At 42.2% G+C, this 15,440-nt stretch overlaps 1 protein-coding gene across 3 annotated transcripts; it reads right to left on the bottom strand.

Moving 5' to 3' along the window:
• Positions 1–4,006: 4,006 nt before the first annotated feature.
• On the bottom strand, positions 4,007–12,256 carry meak7 (MTOR associated protein, eak-7 homolog). Of its 3 annotated transcripts, none has more exons than XM_076270044.1 (8): positions 12,169–12,256; positions 11,649–11,826; positions 10,109–10,342; positions 9,395–9,539; positions 6,551–6,952; positions 5,763–5,881; positions 5,196–5,375; positions 4,007–4,544 (listed from the first exon to the last, which is right to left on the bottom strand). In XM_076270044.1, the coding sequence occupies exons 2-8, from the start codon at positions 11,802–11,804 to the stop codon at positions 4,428–4,430; spliced, it is 1,353 nt and encodes a 450-aa protein (XP_076126159.1). In that variant the 5' UTR covers positions 11,805–11,826; positions 12,169–12,256; the 3' UTR covers positions 4,007–4,427. The 3 variants fall into 3 exon arrangements, with proteins under 3 accessions (XP_076126159.1, XP_076126155.1, XP_076126163.1); XM_076270040.1 differs by having other exon boundaries at positions 11,649–11,830; XM_076270048.1 differs by having other exon boundaries at positions 4,412–4,544; positions 5,763–5,904; positions 11,649–11,830.
• Positions 12,257–15,440: the final 3,184 nt, after the last annotated feature.

The following is a 15,440-nucleotide window of genomic DNA, read 5'->3' on the forward strand; positions in this document are numbered from 1 at the left end:
TACTGGTTAGTGCTTTGGACTTGTTACCGGAGGGTTGCTGGTTCGAACCCTGACCAGTAGGCATGGATGAAGTGCCCTTGAGCAAGGCACCTAACCCCTCACTGCTCCCTGAGTGCTGCTGTTATTGCAGGCAGCTCACTGCGCCGGGATTAGTGTGTGTTCACTGTGTGCTGAGTGTGTTTCACTAATTCACGGATTGGGATAAATGCAGAGACCAAATTTCCCTCACGGGATCAAGAGTATATATATTTATACCTATACCTTTCTAGGGAAGAATGTGTGACAACTTCAACACTTCAGCAGAAAGGCCCCATTGTAAGACAGAGATCCTGGAATGAGAGAAATATTTTTGGTTTCTTGATGAAGACAGATCATTACAAATGTAAACATTAAACATTATGAATAACCAAAGATTTGATGCCATTTGCTAAAACACACCATCTTTGACCTTTACTGCAGTTTGGAACATCAGTTCCAAATGTACATGCATTTATAAATATACAGTAGGCCTATCCTCCAGAATTATTGGCACCTCTGCTAAAGTTAACTAAAAACCGGTATAAAAAATAATCTAGGAAAAATCCAACCTTGAAGGGAAGCAAATGTATTTTGAGAAAAAGGAAAATCTCATGAAGAAATAAATATTTTTAACTAAAACACGTTGCTCACAATTATTGGCACCCCTGAAAAATCTTATATACAAAACCTAACAGAAGCATTTTGCTATCTAATTTCAATTTATTTAAGTTAATCAGAGTGTCTGTGAACTTTGAGAAGTAGTTCATGACTTTCTTTTTCACTATGGTATGAAAATAAAGTCACACAGAGGCTACATCCTCTAGTCATTTTTCAACATCGAAAGACAAGAAAATACGCTAAATTTAAATAAAAAGAAAGTGTTTTGACATTTGTAAGTCAGAAAATGTCTATGACAACTATGTACTTCATTGAAATGCCTATATTTACAGTTCTAACAATGATTAAAAGGTTCTAATCATCTGGAAATGTGACAAACATGCTTGGACAAAGACCCATGGTTATCTTGCCCCCACGTACAGAGGATAGTAAAAATTCCATAAGAACCACTGTTGGAGAGTTACAGAAAAAGGTATCATCTTGGGGTCACTAAGTCCCCCAAAAAATCTTTAAAAGTGACCTCACTGCTAATAGCTTATTTAGAAGGCATGCTAGATAAAACCTGTTCAGTCATTACCAATGTAAACAGCAGGAGTTACTGAACAGTAACAGTGACTTTGTCTGGAAGTGTGGTCTATTGTCAGATAAAATGAAAATTGTGCTCTTTGGCTACAAATACTTGTTTGGCATGCACATACAAGAATGATTATACTGAAAATAATGACATACCTAATGAGAATTATGGTGGAGGGGCTGTGCTATTGTGGGGCTGTTTTTATTCCCAAAGGCCTTGGGAATCTAATTAAGGTGCATGGTATCATGAAAATCAAGAAACACCTGAACATTTTCAAAGGAAATCTGTCAATCTCTGCCAAGACACTAAAAGTTGGTCATGATTGGAGCATTCATCAGGTCAATGAACCAAAACAAACGTCCAGATTAAAACAAATATGGTTTACTAAACACAAAATCAAGCTTCAGCCATTGCCATCTCAGTCCCCTGATCTAAACTCCATATGAGTCAAAGAGGAGAATGCACCAGTGTGGACCAAGGAATCTGGATGATCTGGGGAGATTCTGTAAAGACGAACATCTTACATCTCTTGCTTTGTATTCTCCAACTTTATGGGGTGTCATAGGTGAATATTACAAGCTGTTTTATTGGCAAAGGGAGGCTTAAGAAGGTATTACCAGCAGGGGTGCCAATAATTGTGAGCAACATGTTTTTGTTAAAAAAATTATTTATTTTATTTATTTATTTATGAGAGATGAAATATGCTTCCATTCAAGGTTGGATTTTTCCTATTTTTTTTTTCATTGTGAGATTACAATAAATCACCAACAGATTATTTTTTTATAGGCCTACCAGTTTTTAGTAAACTTAAGCAGAGGTGCCAATAATTCTGGAGGGTACTGAACATTGCCCACTCAATATTAAGCAAATTCTTTGTCATGGTGCTGATTTTAATTGAACTGAAAAATTATCTTCCAACTATAATCAAAAATCAAAATGATCTTATACGTATGGTAACATCCCTCTCTTAGTATTCAAATGTCCACTTGTAACTGTCTCCCTCCCTCAGCTAGTGAGAAACCTTCACCTGACGCTTTGGTCTCTGAGATCAGCTGTTCAGCCAGGAGTTTCACCCCTCTGGTGCCATCTCCCATGTGCTTTGGCTTCCAGCCTCATAGACGCCCCTGTGGGTCAGAGTTTGCATTGCAGCTGAGACCCTCCAGGAACTACACAGGGTAGGGGAGACTATCATAATCATTCTTGGCAGGATTGGGAAAATCTTCAACTGTGTAACAACACAGGAGGTAACCACAAAAGAGCAGTCATACATTGCAGTTGTCGGGTCATGGTTTTCTCTAACATAACTATAAAGCCACAATTACCTGAGGACCGATGAGATTTGCTAAGATTGATTAACTGTATACCTAGGGCTGGGAAAAGACAATTATATCATTTCATTCACCTACAAAAAGGGTTCAAAGCTGCCATCTTTGCCCATATAAGGAGATCCAGGTGGTACCCGGTTCTCCTTATATGGGCAAAGATGCAGCTTTTGGGTCCAAACTTCCGAGGTCTACCATTCTGTGTAGTTTCTAGGGTTAGGGGTCTATTGCTTGCCTAAATGTTTTACATGCTACAATTTATATAATAGCTACACAAAATGTGTATAACTAGCTAATTCTCAGTCTCTCACTTTTCAATTTCATAAATATTTTTGCTAAACTTTACGCTGTACTGAACATATTTAGTACATATTTTGCACACTCTCACACTGAATATGCAATAGGTACACTGTGCATTACTTTATGCCACATAAAATTTAACCAAAAGTGTGACAGCAAGTGGCATGTCAGAGTTTGCATAAGTGCTTATGTAAGTTCTTTTTTTTTTGCTCGTTTTAAATAGGTTTTGTTTTTTTTCTCATCAGTTCAGTGTTTCAGAAAACTGAAGATTACTGTATTTTTGTGTTTATATTCAGTCAATTGTGACCTTTTTGCTTTTGCAGATTGCTTTATAAGGTTTAATGTAACACCATAACTTCAAAAGATATGAAAAAGATAGTGTTTTTATTGAGAATGAGTGCGCATCAAGTGAAATAAGGATATATTTGCAAATGATTGCAATCAAGGAATGATTGCATTTTTTGCAACAATATAAAACAAGGAGGGGGGGGGGGGGCTTTATGCCTTTCAGATGGGTCAATAAGTTAAAAGCAGAAGAGAATTAGAAGAGAATTAATTAAAACTATACAACAAACAGCAAAGTCAACATATATCTAAATATGATATTCATGAACCCAAGAGTTTACTGGAAACTTGGGAGTCCCTAAAACCTATTCCTATTGACCCTAACTCCAGGAGTTTTGTAGCGTTAGGGTTATTATATACAGGGGAAATGTGTGTTTGTGTATGTGTGGGGGGGGGCCTTTTTGTCTGAGTTACTTGACTTTCCTGTTAATCTTGTCGAAGAGTAGTCTTGAGAACTTGTCAAAGAAGTTTAAGAACTTCTTTAGCCGTTGAACCAAAGTGTGAGAACAAGTGGCATGCATGTCAGTGTTTTTAATGAGTGCTTATACAAGTATAAGTTTTCTGTTTTGTTTTTGCTCGTTTTAAATTATTTGCATAATTTAAATTATGTTAAATGTCCATGTACAGTATACAGAAACAAGAATATGAGCAGTATTGTATAGTGGAGGAGACAATCATTTGACGCATCAACATTTTTTCAGCAAATATTTTTTCATAGCAGCAATTCACAGGATGTTTTGTTCACCAGACATTGGTATGAAGTCAAGAAAAGTTAAATGGAGAGACTTCCTCAGGATAACCACACATAAACAACTGTGAAGACTGAAGATGAAGATTTCACACTCATTGCAATTGTTTATTCAGCTCAGCCTTAACACTCAATAAATTAACCAACGCCAAATTCTGAGATGAAACAGTTTTGTTGAGAGTCCGAAACAGATGTCCATTTCAATCAGTTTCACTATAGCACAGTTGTAATTACAACCCCTAGATCATATCATTTTAGGAACCATAACATCCTCTGATTCAAACACTTACTATTCAATACATTTTTTCGATAAGAAGAGTCCTGGATTCCATCTCCAGACAAAAGAAAACCAGCAGTCTGCTGATTCAACATACGTTCAAATCCATATTTATATGTACAATAGAATAATAAAAACACAAAAATAAAAACAAATACTCTAAATATTCTTTAGGATATCTCTCCTCCCCCCCCCCTCTCTCTCCCTCTCCCTCTCTCCCTCTCTCTACTGCTCGTCCTCCTCTGGCTCTCTCAGGCCTTGGCTGTGTAACGTCTTCCCTGCCATCTCCATCATGGCCTGCACCTCTGGGTCCACATCCAGAATGCTCCTCTTGTTCTCATCCTGTCAAAGCAGAGGCACAATACAGACATTTGTATATGCACAAAAATTTGTTTGTGTTTTTGAATGTTTGTATGTGTAGGTGTGTGTGCAAGTGTAGGTGTAGGCGCGCACACGCGTGTGCGTGTGTGTGTGTGTGTGTGTGTGTGTGTGTGTGTGTGTGTGTGTGTGCAGGTGTGTATGCAAGTGTAGGTGTGTGTGTGTGTGTGCAGTATTTCCCACAGAATTGAATTCTATTTGTGGTGGTAGGTTTGCAGAATTTGAATGCAACAGTTTTTAACACATTAGCGCAGCGTGGTTATGATCCTAACCAGATTTAAGCACAATTAAGTAGAACCTGTAAAAATCATTGTGTGGTGGTCAATGTTGATATTGTGGTGGGCCGCCACAAATAAGTCAATGTATGGGAAGCGCTGGTGTGTGTGTGTGTGTGTGTAGGTGTGTATGCAAGTGTAGGTGTGTGTGTGTGTGTGTGTGTGTGTGTGTGTGTGTGTGTGTGTGTGTGTGTGTAGGTTATGCAAGTGTAGGTGTAGGAGTGTGTGCGTGTGTGTGTGTGTGTGTGTGTGTGTGTGTGTGTGTGTAGGTGTGTGTATGTAGGTGTGTGTATGTAGGTGTGTGTGTATGTGTTCCAGGCTACTGGGGCCAGGTTCTGACCTGTTCCTGTTCAGGGGGCTCGCTGACAGCCCATAGCTCCAGAGCGTCCACACTGAAGTCCTCCTCAGCCGACAGCTGGGGGCTGCCGTACGTTGTGCACTTTGGCCTGGCACGGCTGTGCCCACGACCGAAGTCACTGTCCAGCCACAGCCCAAAGTAGCCATGTTGCCCACCCATACCCTGAGACACACAAGAACATGAGCATCCGGAATACACAGTGACAAGGCAGAAAGACCACAGAACACAAGGGTTTATGTAGTGAGTACACTACTACCACACATCCGCTGCTTGAAATGTACTAAAATATGTCTTCATGCTGTAAAACAAACTTGTGTGGGTATCTATGCATCTAGGATGTTAGGGCCGTAAGTGATTTAAACTGCCATTTGAATCATTTGAAAGTTATACGAATACTGAGTTACATAGTGAATAGCATAGAAAGTCATAAAATAGTGCCTGCTATGTGTGTAGGCATGTTTGTGTCTATTTGAATCTGTGTGTTTGTGTATATTTGAGTATGCATGAGGATGTGTCTGCGTGTGTGTGTGTGTGTGTGTCTGCTCTCACCAGGCCATTGGGCATGGTCTGTTGTCCCTGGTTGAGGTACATGTAATGCTGGTTATAGCCAGTGCAGGTGTACACTCGCATACAGGGGGACACGGAGAAGAGAAAGCACCTGGAGTCTCCTGTGTAGGAAAAGCCCCACAAACTACACGATTTACACACACCCACAGTACAGAGCTACGCTGACACAAGTGCACAATTACAGGCACAAAAACAGCACGTAAGTTAGGTGAGCTCTAGATTCAACAGAGAACCATTTGTGCGAAGGTATTGATGTTAGGCTGCGTACGTATGCATCAACATATATTCACAAATCTTGCCAGATTTATGCATTTGCAGTCAGCGGTACAAGACTGAAATAGTTGTAGCAGTGACACCTGAAAGCACAGCAGCAGTTTCTTAAGGGTAGCGGTTAAGATGAAAGCCTTACAGTAACGCTAGATGAACAGCAGCCGTATTTCACACGCCAAAGTGGCAGAGGAGCTGCTATCATTTTGACCCCTGCAGTTTGACTACAACATTCATAAGCCACCATATGTTAAACGCTCAATGCGGCTCTTCTCTGTAAAGACAAGCACATCATAAGTAAGTGCAATTGATGTTCCTAAATTAGCGTCCACACCACAATTGTGTCCCAGTGCACACAGGAACCTAGATTTGAATGTTGTGACCAACCCTCCAACTCTCTTCCAGTCACTCTTCACTGTCCTATCCAAATAAAAGCAAAAGCCCTCCCAAAAAAATCTAATAAATAAATGAATTAGAAAATGTTTGTAATTGTTGCCGCTCACCCTGAAACTGGGGCCTGATCTCCCAGCTGTGTGAGGCGAAGCCACCGAACACGTGACCCTTGGTGTCGCGCAGCAGGAGCACGGTGGGGCCGCGGCCCTTGCAGCCGCTGACCAGCCGCGTGAAGCTCTCGCCGTGCAGGTGCGTGGAGAAGAGCAGCCTCCAGGGGGCGCTGGTGCCCGTTGGCAGCAGGGGCGCCAGGAAGAGCAGCAGGGGCACGTCCAGAAGACTCGTCCGCAGCTGCCCCCAGGGGGGCTCCCGGCAGAGAGGCAGCAGGGTGGGGGGCGGCCGGGAGGGCAGCGTCACCGACAGACCCTCGCTAACCAGCAGCTCCAGGTAGACGGCCACGGAGGAGACGCGGAAGAGCCAGTCCTCCAGGCAAGCGGTGTCGCACGTCTGCTGATCTGAGGGACGAGGTGGGTGGGTGTAAACAGAATACATAAATATATATAACAGAATATATATAAGGCTCTGTGTAAACGCCAACAATACATTTCCCTTACAAACAATAAAGACTATCTATCCGAATGTGTTAGCATGTTGCAATGCTAGCGGGCTCTGCCGTGGCCGTAGAGAGAGGAACATAGCAGTAATCAAACACCTCCATTTTTTCCCTACTTAAATACAGTTGCACGAGTAGTTGATAAAAATGTGTACGTCACACAACATGAAACGTGGCGATTTTCCAAGCGAATAAACAGGAGAACTACAATGTGTGGCGCAATAGCACTTGGGAGTACTTCGACCTAGCGTGGTAATATTATTAACACCTAATTGTAGATCCTATCCACCACAGAGTTTAGAATCCATGCTGGATCAACCCTCAGCCTCTCCCTCCCCTCTGAGCGAGAGAGAGGCACACACACTAGAGATGCGCTGATGGGCTATTATTTCAACCATAACTGCATAGCAAAACTTATCATCCATGCAGCTTGCCGCGCAACAGAGCGTTTGAGTGCACCTACCGGCGCGGGAGAGGTATGACTCAACTCGTGAAAGTTAAGGTAAGAACATATATTACTACTGATTTTGGGTGGCGTGTTCCTTTAAAGGTACAATCTGCAATTTTGGTGAAAGGTTATTGATGAATCTTATTGACTATATGTCCAGAAGGCTCTTTAGACAGCTCATATGTTTCTGGTGGAGTGTCAGCTGTGTAGTAACAGCTATTGTTTTTATGTACCTGTTTACACAGACCCGATTGGGTGTTGCACCTAGTGAATGAGCACATTAAGTTGCTGAAGGACTGTTGGGCATAAAAAAATATTCAGTGTCAAACTAAATGAAAGAAGCTGAAAGGAGCAGAACATAACTGAATACGCCATTTTAACACAGCTGAAGCTGTGATACAGATCTGGAAAAAACCACTGCACATTTTTCTGATGTCATCCTTCTGATGTCAATGGAATTGGTTCCATTACGCCTGCAGAAACTCATTAGTTTCTGACAACGCTACTCGACCAGGGTTCGACCAAGGGAAAACAGGTTCTGGGAGGGTGTTTGGCTCGGGGTCATGGTGCAAAGGACCCTACTCCGAACCATCGCTTTAAAATTAAAGCGATGGTTCGGAGTAATTTCACCCTAGGGTCCTTTGCACCATGACCCCGAGCCAAACACCCTCCCAGAACCTTTTTTCCCTTGGTCGAACCCTGGTCGAGTAGCGATATCAAAAACTAATGACGTTCTGCAGTCGTGATAGAACCAACTTTTATCTCGTAAATTACCCCACTAATAATGCCCTGAATGGTACGAAACTTCTGCAGTAGTACAACTACGACCTTTAGTCCAATAACGAGGCATTAGAAAGTTTGTAAGTGCACCAGGAGTTTATTTAAATAAGACTTGCCTGATTATCTGCTACTATACCGCTGCATCGACGTTTCTTCCGTGATTTGGGAAAAGCCTGTAAAAGTCCTGGCAGGAAGCATGCATAAGGATGTAGATCCAGGAATGCACTAATATTTTGTTCGTAGTCCAGTTTGCAACAATTATTAGTTATTACTAAGTTGTAAACACTTCGGAAAAAAAATATTTAAAACTGGATATACCAAAAAACGTTGATGTAATCACTTCCTGCAAGGACTTTTACAGGCTTTTCCCAAATCACGGAAGAAACGTTGACGCAGCGGTATAGTAGCAGATAATCAGGCAAGTCTTATTTAAATAAACTCCTGGTGCACTTACAAACTTTCTAATGCCTCGTTATTGGACTAAATGTCGTAGTTGTACTACTGCAGAAGTTTCGCACCATTCAGGGCATTATTAGTGGGGTAATTTACGAGATAAAAGTTGGTTCCATCATGACTGCAGAACGTCATTCGTTTCTGACGGCGCTACTCGACCAGGGCTCGACCAAGGGAAAAAAGGTTCTGGGAGGGTGTTTGGCTCGGGGTCATGGTGCAAAGAACCCTAGGGTAAAATTACTCCGAACCATCGCTTTAAGAGACCACAACATATTTAAATATATGACCATCAAGTCATTGGAATGTCACTAAGCAACCGTAGGATGACATCAGAAAAATGTGCAGTGGTCTCTTCATTTTTTTCAGAGCTGTATATCCTGTAAAAGCATAGCTGTAATATATAAGCATAAACCCAATTACACCCATTCCTTCTGTGCGTATCAACACGTATTTTGACTGGTTGGAAAATGTATAGGACCAGGACCAGTACAAACGCCTTTTTTTTTAAAGATACACACAGATCAAATAGCTACATGATAGTGAGGAGAAACTTGCTGAATTTGAAGGCACTGTGAAATTATGCCCCCTAGTAATCCTAGTAATCAACTTGTAACTCCACTGCTAGTAACAGTTTCCCCCTCTCGGCCAGTGTGAGGCCCTCACCTGACGCTTTGATCTCTGAGCTCAGTTGTTCAGCCAGGAGCTTCACCCCTCTGGTGCCATCTCCCATGTGCTCTGGCTTCCAGCCTCGCAGGCGCCCCCTGTGGTCCAGAATCTGCACTGCAGCTGAGATTAGGTCCTCCAGAAACTGCACAGGGTGGGTAGGCGAATGTTTCTTCTCAGCAGGATTGAGCAACTCAACTGTCAACTACACAAGAACTAACCACAGAAGGGCAGCCTTTCACTGCCTGCCATGTCATGAGTGTCTCAATGTGACAACTTAACTAAAATGATCAGATCAGAAATGAGACAGAATATCGAGGGAGCTTAATATATATCTTGAGATTAGGGTATAGCTAGATCAGGCGCCTCAGTTCAATATTTCTGTACCTTCGTTGAGCAGATTTTGTGCCAAGCAATAGAAATGTGAACAGTCTATGCTCCAGGCTGTGTTCGATTACAGTGTGTGCTCCAAAGACTCAGACAAACTGAGTCAACAATCAAATTTTAAATCTAGATCCTCAGTTTCACCACCGCAGATGGATTTATTAAATCTCAATGCCTCGTTGCCTCGTTTCCAAACCACATGATGAGATGCAATAAATGTGATCTGACACCAGAACATGGGCAAAGTAGCTCTCAACCCTGAAACCACATAACCACCACAACTCATGACGAGCGCATCACACACTCACATCACACTCATCACTCACTGACCTGTTTTATCTGGTCAACAGTAGCCATGGCACCTTTCCCGCCTTGCTGTGCCATCGCCATGACGAGGGGTGCCCTCTCCTCTGCAGTACCACGGAGGGTGTCTGCCAGGAAGATCACCAGCTGCTCGCGACTCACCCCCCCACCAGGAGCTGGCGGTGCCTCCGCGTCAATGCTGGTCATGCCTGCATAGACCCTCATTATTGTGGAATCTGATGCAATGCTCCCCATACTTGCCTGTGAGAATATGCATGTGTTAATTTTCACAGCTGGTAGCTTCAAATACCATAGCAAGGCCATGTGTGGGTGATTAGGTTTGCAAGGGCCATTAGCATCCTCTATACACCAGAACAACTGATCTGTTTAACTAGGCCATTACATTGAATTACTATAATGACTAATACCATCACTTTAGAAGTCGTGTTTAGGCCTGTAGACTACAAAAGGACACTAGCATACCCATCACCATACTGTCCAGTGTTGCGCGGGTTTGGTCACAAGCGGCCCGCGGTCGCCCGATATTTTAATCAACCCGACCGCAACTCGGACCGCGAATATTAATTAGGACAAAATTATACCCGACCCGCGAATTCAACCCGCTTATTTACAAAATGTGTGCTTTTGGTTATAGGCTGCATGCAGTGTGACAGTAGGCCATTTCTGTAAAAACAAACTAATTTATTTACGAAACTTGATGCAGTAGAACTACACGCAGTAAGCATGCAGGACATAATGTTTGCGCAGGAGAAAGAATGAGAATAAGAGCGCAAGCACGCACGCAACGCACAAAGGATAAGAACACTAGGATAAGATTTGAAGGCCATGGACATACATCTTTCTTTCGAAAACAGAAATGGTAAGGCGAGGTAGGCAAGAGAGATACATTGCTGGTCAAAACGTTAGCGTAAGAACTGGTTTATAATGCTGAATGAAACACAAAGCTTTACTAAAGCACATCCACTGTTTAAAGTCACAAACACAACGAACTAAGGTAACTTTTATGCATGCGCGAACCTATACATACCGGTAGATATGGCTGTGTAGTCTGTGCCATAACATTTATTCCTGCAGGCTGCCCGTTTTGGCTGTCATACTTTTAAATGGCTTCGCAAGAAGTAGGCCTAGACCATAACCATAGCCTATATCGCTTTTCCTGAAGGGGTGTCTTTATTATTTTAACTCGCGTCTTGCTTCTTTACTGTTGACTTTACTGTATTGATGCTTTACTGTATTGATGCTAGCTTTCTCGTGATATTTTAAGTAGGCCTATTTGTAGAAAATATATATTTAATTAATTTTAACTGACCCGCCCGCAAATGACCCGAATATCATTAAAATATTTTGTTTATGACTCATAACCGCGGGTGACCGCGGTCATCCGCGGGCGACCGCTTAATTTCGGGCAGACCGCGCAACACTGATACTGTCATATGTCAAGCAATACTTCAAGCATTCATTTTCATATTGGCTAGTTACTACTGTAGTACAGTCTTTCCTAATGTGTTGTTCACTTTATTGGCCTCTATTGGTCTATTATGCGCACTTTCAACATGTCGACTGTCAGAGCTTTTCCAGGCTTCCCAGCTGCACCAGCACTGCCCGCCTGGAGCTGCTCGAATACCCCCTCTACCACGGGTCGCTCGTCGGGTCGAAACCGGGTCAGCCGTTTCTGCACCACGACACTTTCAGTGTTTCCCATCGCAGGACATGCGTATGTCTACCTGTCTGTGCAGAAAAGAAATATGATACAAGAACATGCCATATTAGCCTAACTAACTAGGCTCAGCAACATCAAATAAGAAAGCGGAGCATTGTGAGTCAGAATAACCAAGCTACCGATGTAATATTTAAACACATAGAAAACAAACAATGTAGGTCCTATGATTTGTATAGCTTTAATTAAGTAGGCTAGTAGTAGTGTTTGCTAGTGGGATAGATAACTAGCTTCTATAGACATCTGCGTTGACGGTGGATGTAAAGTTTTCACACAACCCTCTATGTCGTAGCCTAGGCTTCAGAATGGCTGCCTAGGCGTAGCTACATAGTGTCGACATTTTACAAACCTTCAATGAAGCAATTTAAGCTTTCCCCTTTCACAACATCAGTGTTATGGTGCTAACGGTATATGTACACAGTACAGTACACACTGCGAACAGTTCCTGATTTTGTTATGTTGTCTTGTATGAAAACCAATGAAAATGACACATGCTCGTTGATGTCAAACCAATAGCCAATTACCTTGTTCAGAACGCATTCTCTTATGTCCGATTGGCTTAGCGGTCATGTGTTTTGAGAAGTTCATTCCAAGCGTTGTTTCTGCGCTTATTTGCGCAAATTCATGTCGTTTGCGACCCAGACTGTCTAACATTTATAATTTTAGTCCACCGGTAGGCTACCATTCGAGGGGGATATAATAATCTCATAGTGATTATTGGCAGAAAATATCCAATGTAATTGCATTTGCAATAGTCAACTGTTTATGTTTATTTTCCTATGCAGGGCTATATAGATAGATAGATAGATAGATAGATAGATAGATAGATACTTTAAATCAAATATAATAATAATAATCTAAATCAATTCTAAAAACAGTATCCACATAGTGGGTGATTAATCAATCAAGAGGCGCTTGCAATGACTGAGGCAGGGACTGAGCCTGTGATTCTCTGTGCATAGTAAGGTAAGGTAAGGTGCTCTGTGTGAGTGAGTGTCATGGTGATGGTGCAAATGAGTAAGTCCTACAGTGCAACAGAGCAAGAATAAAGTCTATATGTATATATTTCTTAACTATATTAAGAAAAGGTATAAGTGTAGATGACTTAACCCTCCTGTTCATTTTATGTTTACTAGTTTTTTGTTCCCGCTGCATTATAACTTGTTATAGCCTAAATCCATAGTAACACATATTATCATCTGATGTTGTGATAGACCTTTGTATCAACTTATGTTCTATTTGATATTACCAGTTTTGAACTTCCATTTGCTATTTATGGCCTGCAGGCCTCATTGAGCTCATGCAAGTTAGAAGGGGAATATTCTATTGGGGAAAGGTCCCAGTGGGGGCTGGCATAGAAGCAAAGAGGGGGGGTGAGGGTGTTTTAATGTACAGAAGCACACAGTCCATCTGATCAATAGGTAGCCCATGTGCCTAGCCTCAATTTTATACACTGACCATTTTCTCACCCATTCATTTCTAATGGCCGGTCATTTTTGACCAGGAATAAACATGGGTGTTCTAAAGTTAAATAAAACACCCAAATTGTTATGAAAATGATCAAAATATGTTTTGTGTGTTCAGATGCCCTGTGTTAACACAGTCATGGAGCCTCATGGTGGTCAGAATAATATTTTTTAGAGAAAATAATTGTCAATCTGTCACATTTGACCGTGAACACTAGGAGGGTTAAATCGGGTAGCCTAAAAATCTTAACTTGGCTATATAGACATCCCCACAATTTTCCCCCAGCTGATTAGCTAAGTAGATTGTGTCTTAACAATACATATATACCAGGCCAAACAGTCCATAAATGTTCATCCCAAATTGCACAATTGGCAACAGACCAATAGGAGACCTGGCACGATAGCTCGCAATGAAGGATTCCCAGAGGCAGTCAGGCGTCTGATTATCTAATCAGACACAGGTGTGCTCAGCAGAGAAGCAGGGAGACAGGAGATGCAGAGACAACAAAGATTGTTAAGGCGGAGCAAGATACTTCATCAGGAGCCACTTCCGGGAACCCGGATCGCACGAGGGGGGGTCAAAATCCCCCTTTATGCAGAGCAGAGGCAGCGACTGCTCCATTGAAGTCTATGGGCATAGCTCAGAATTTTACCACATATGCTAAGGTCTTAGTTCTATAGAGCTAGGAATGTGAATTTCGGGCACGTTTTCATGATCCTCAAACCCGTGTGAACATTTCAGGTACATTTTTAGCATTTTTGAGCATTCCAGTCTGGAGAAAATCGACTTTATATCAGGTGTGCGCTGGTTATTTATGCCGCTGCTGTTGGCGGTTTGCAACGTACGCTCATCATACGTCATCGACACGCCTCTTTATGCAGACAGGATTCGATCCCCATTTCGCGCCCATAGACATGAACTACGACGAAGTATCTTGCTCCGCCTTAACAATCTTTGGAGACAAGCAGCAAGACGTGGCATGGATTAAACCCCCTAGGAGCGGGGCATGCTTTAAACGCACCCTGCCAGGTAGAGGAAAACCTGGCTCATCATATGGAAGGTCCTGGACGATTTGTAACAGTACCCCCGTCCTCTGTCCTATAGACCCTTTCAACAATAAAAACAAAAACAATGCTTGAACGTTCTATTTGGGCCCCAATCTACTTCCTCTGCATTAAGATAACATATGGAATGTTAAAAAGGAAGTCTTGTGGGGCCAACTATGTAAGGGATAATGTATAGAACGCCGGTCATTACTGGGAAAATAAGTCCCGACAGGGCGAACCGGACCCCGACACGCAGCGGAGGGGTCTTGTTCCGCCCTGAAGGGACTTATTTTCACAGTAATGACCGGCGTTCTATACATTATCCCGCTTATTATACGGCTACTTGCCAAAACAAAATAATAAACTCCCCACGATACCACTCAGCCTACATAACCTAGCCTATTTGTTACCGTTCATCATGGCATTTGCTGAGAAACAAATAGCCTAGTTCGCAACAACACACGCTGCTGAACTTGAATCAAACATTCTTTAGAACACAGCTGATCAACCATCTGCTTTCACGTTTGAATGAAGTTCCAGTCCTTGCGTAGTGATATGAAAGACGTATCAGAAGCACAAAACCCGTTGCCATTGACAGCGGTAATTATATGTTTGCAGCGATAATTACATGAATATATCTTACCGCTAGAACTTTGGGAAATCCCATTCAAGTCAATGGAGCGTTCTACTAGCATTGTGAAGAGCCGTATAATAAGATGCTGATAATGGAACTCTTTTGAAAGGGTCTATAGAAGCCTCTGGGCATCCTAGACTGGATCTCTGGATTCCGACGATGAAAGACAACAGTTTTTCAACAACAGTGAGTGTAGGCCTACAAGAATTCCTGTAACAAAGTCAATTGCGACATGGGACCACAAGGTACAGGCAGAGGTTCTAGTAGACCAGCTGCCACAATGCCAGATTATCTGGAGCAAACTTTTGGGACAGGATGTGACACTTGGCGTTATTGGAGCCTGGTCTGTAGGAAAGAACGAAGTTGAAGCAGGAAGAAAAATAGAGACCACCTGGTCTTACATGAATTGAGCCTCACAGCAGACTTTAAATGCTTCAAAGCGAAAATGCATCAAAAGCGAGTTTAACCACCAGT

Source organism: Alosa pseudoharengus, unplaced genomic scaffold (assembly GCF_046254945.1).
Source record: "Alosa pseudoharengus isolate Yale_2024_CS ecotype anadromous, Long Island Sound unplaced genomic scaffold, YU_APseudo_1.1 YU_APseudo_1.1_scf_10, whole genome shotgun sequence".
Classification (NCBI taxonomy): Eukaryota; Metazoa; Chordata; class Actinopteri; order Clupeiformes; family Clupeidae; genus Alosa; species Alosa pseudoharengus.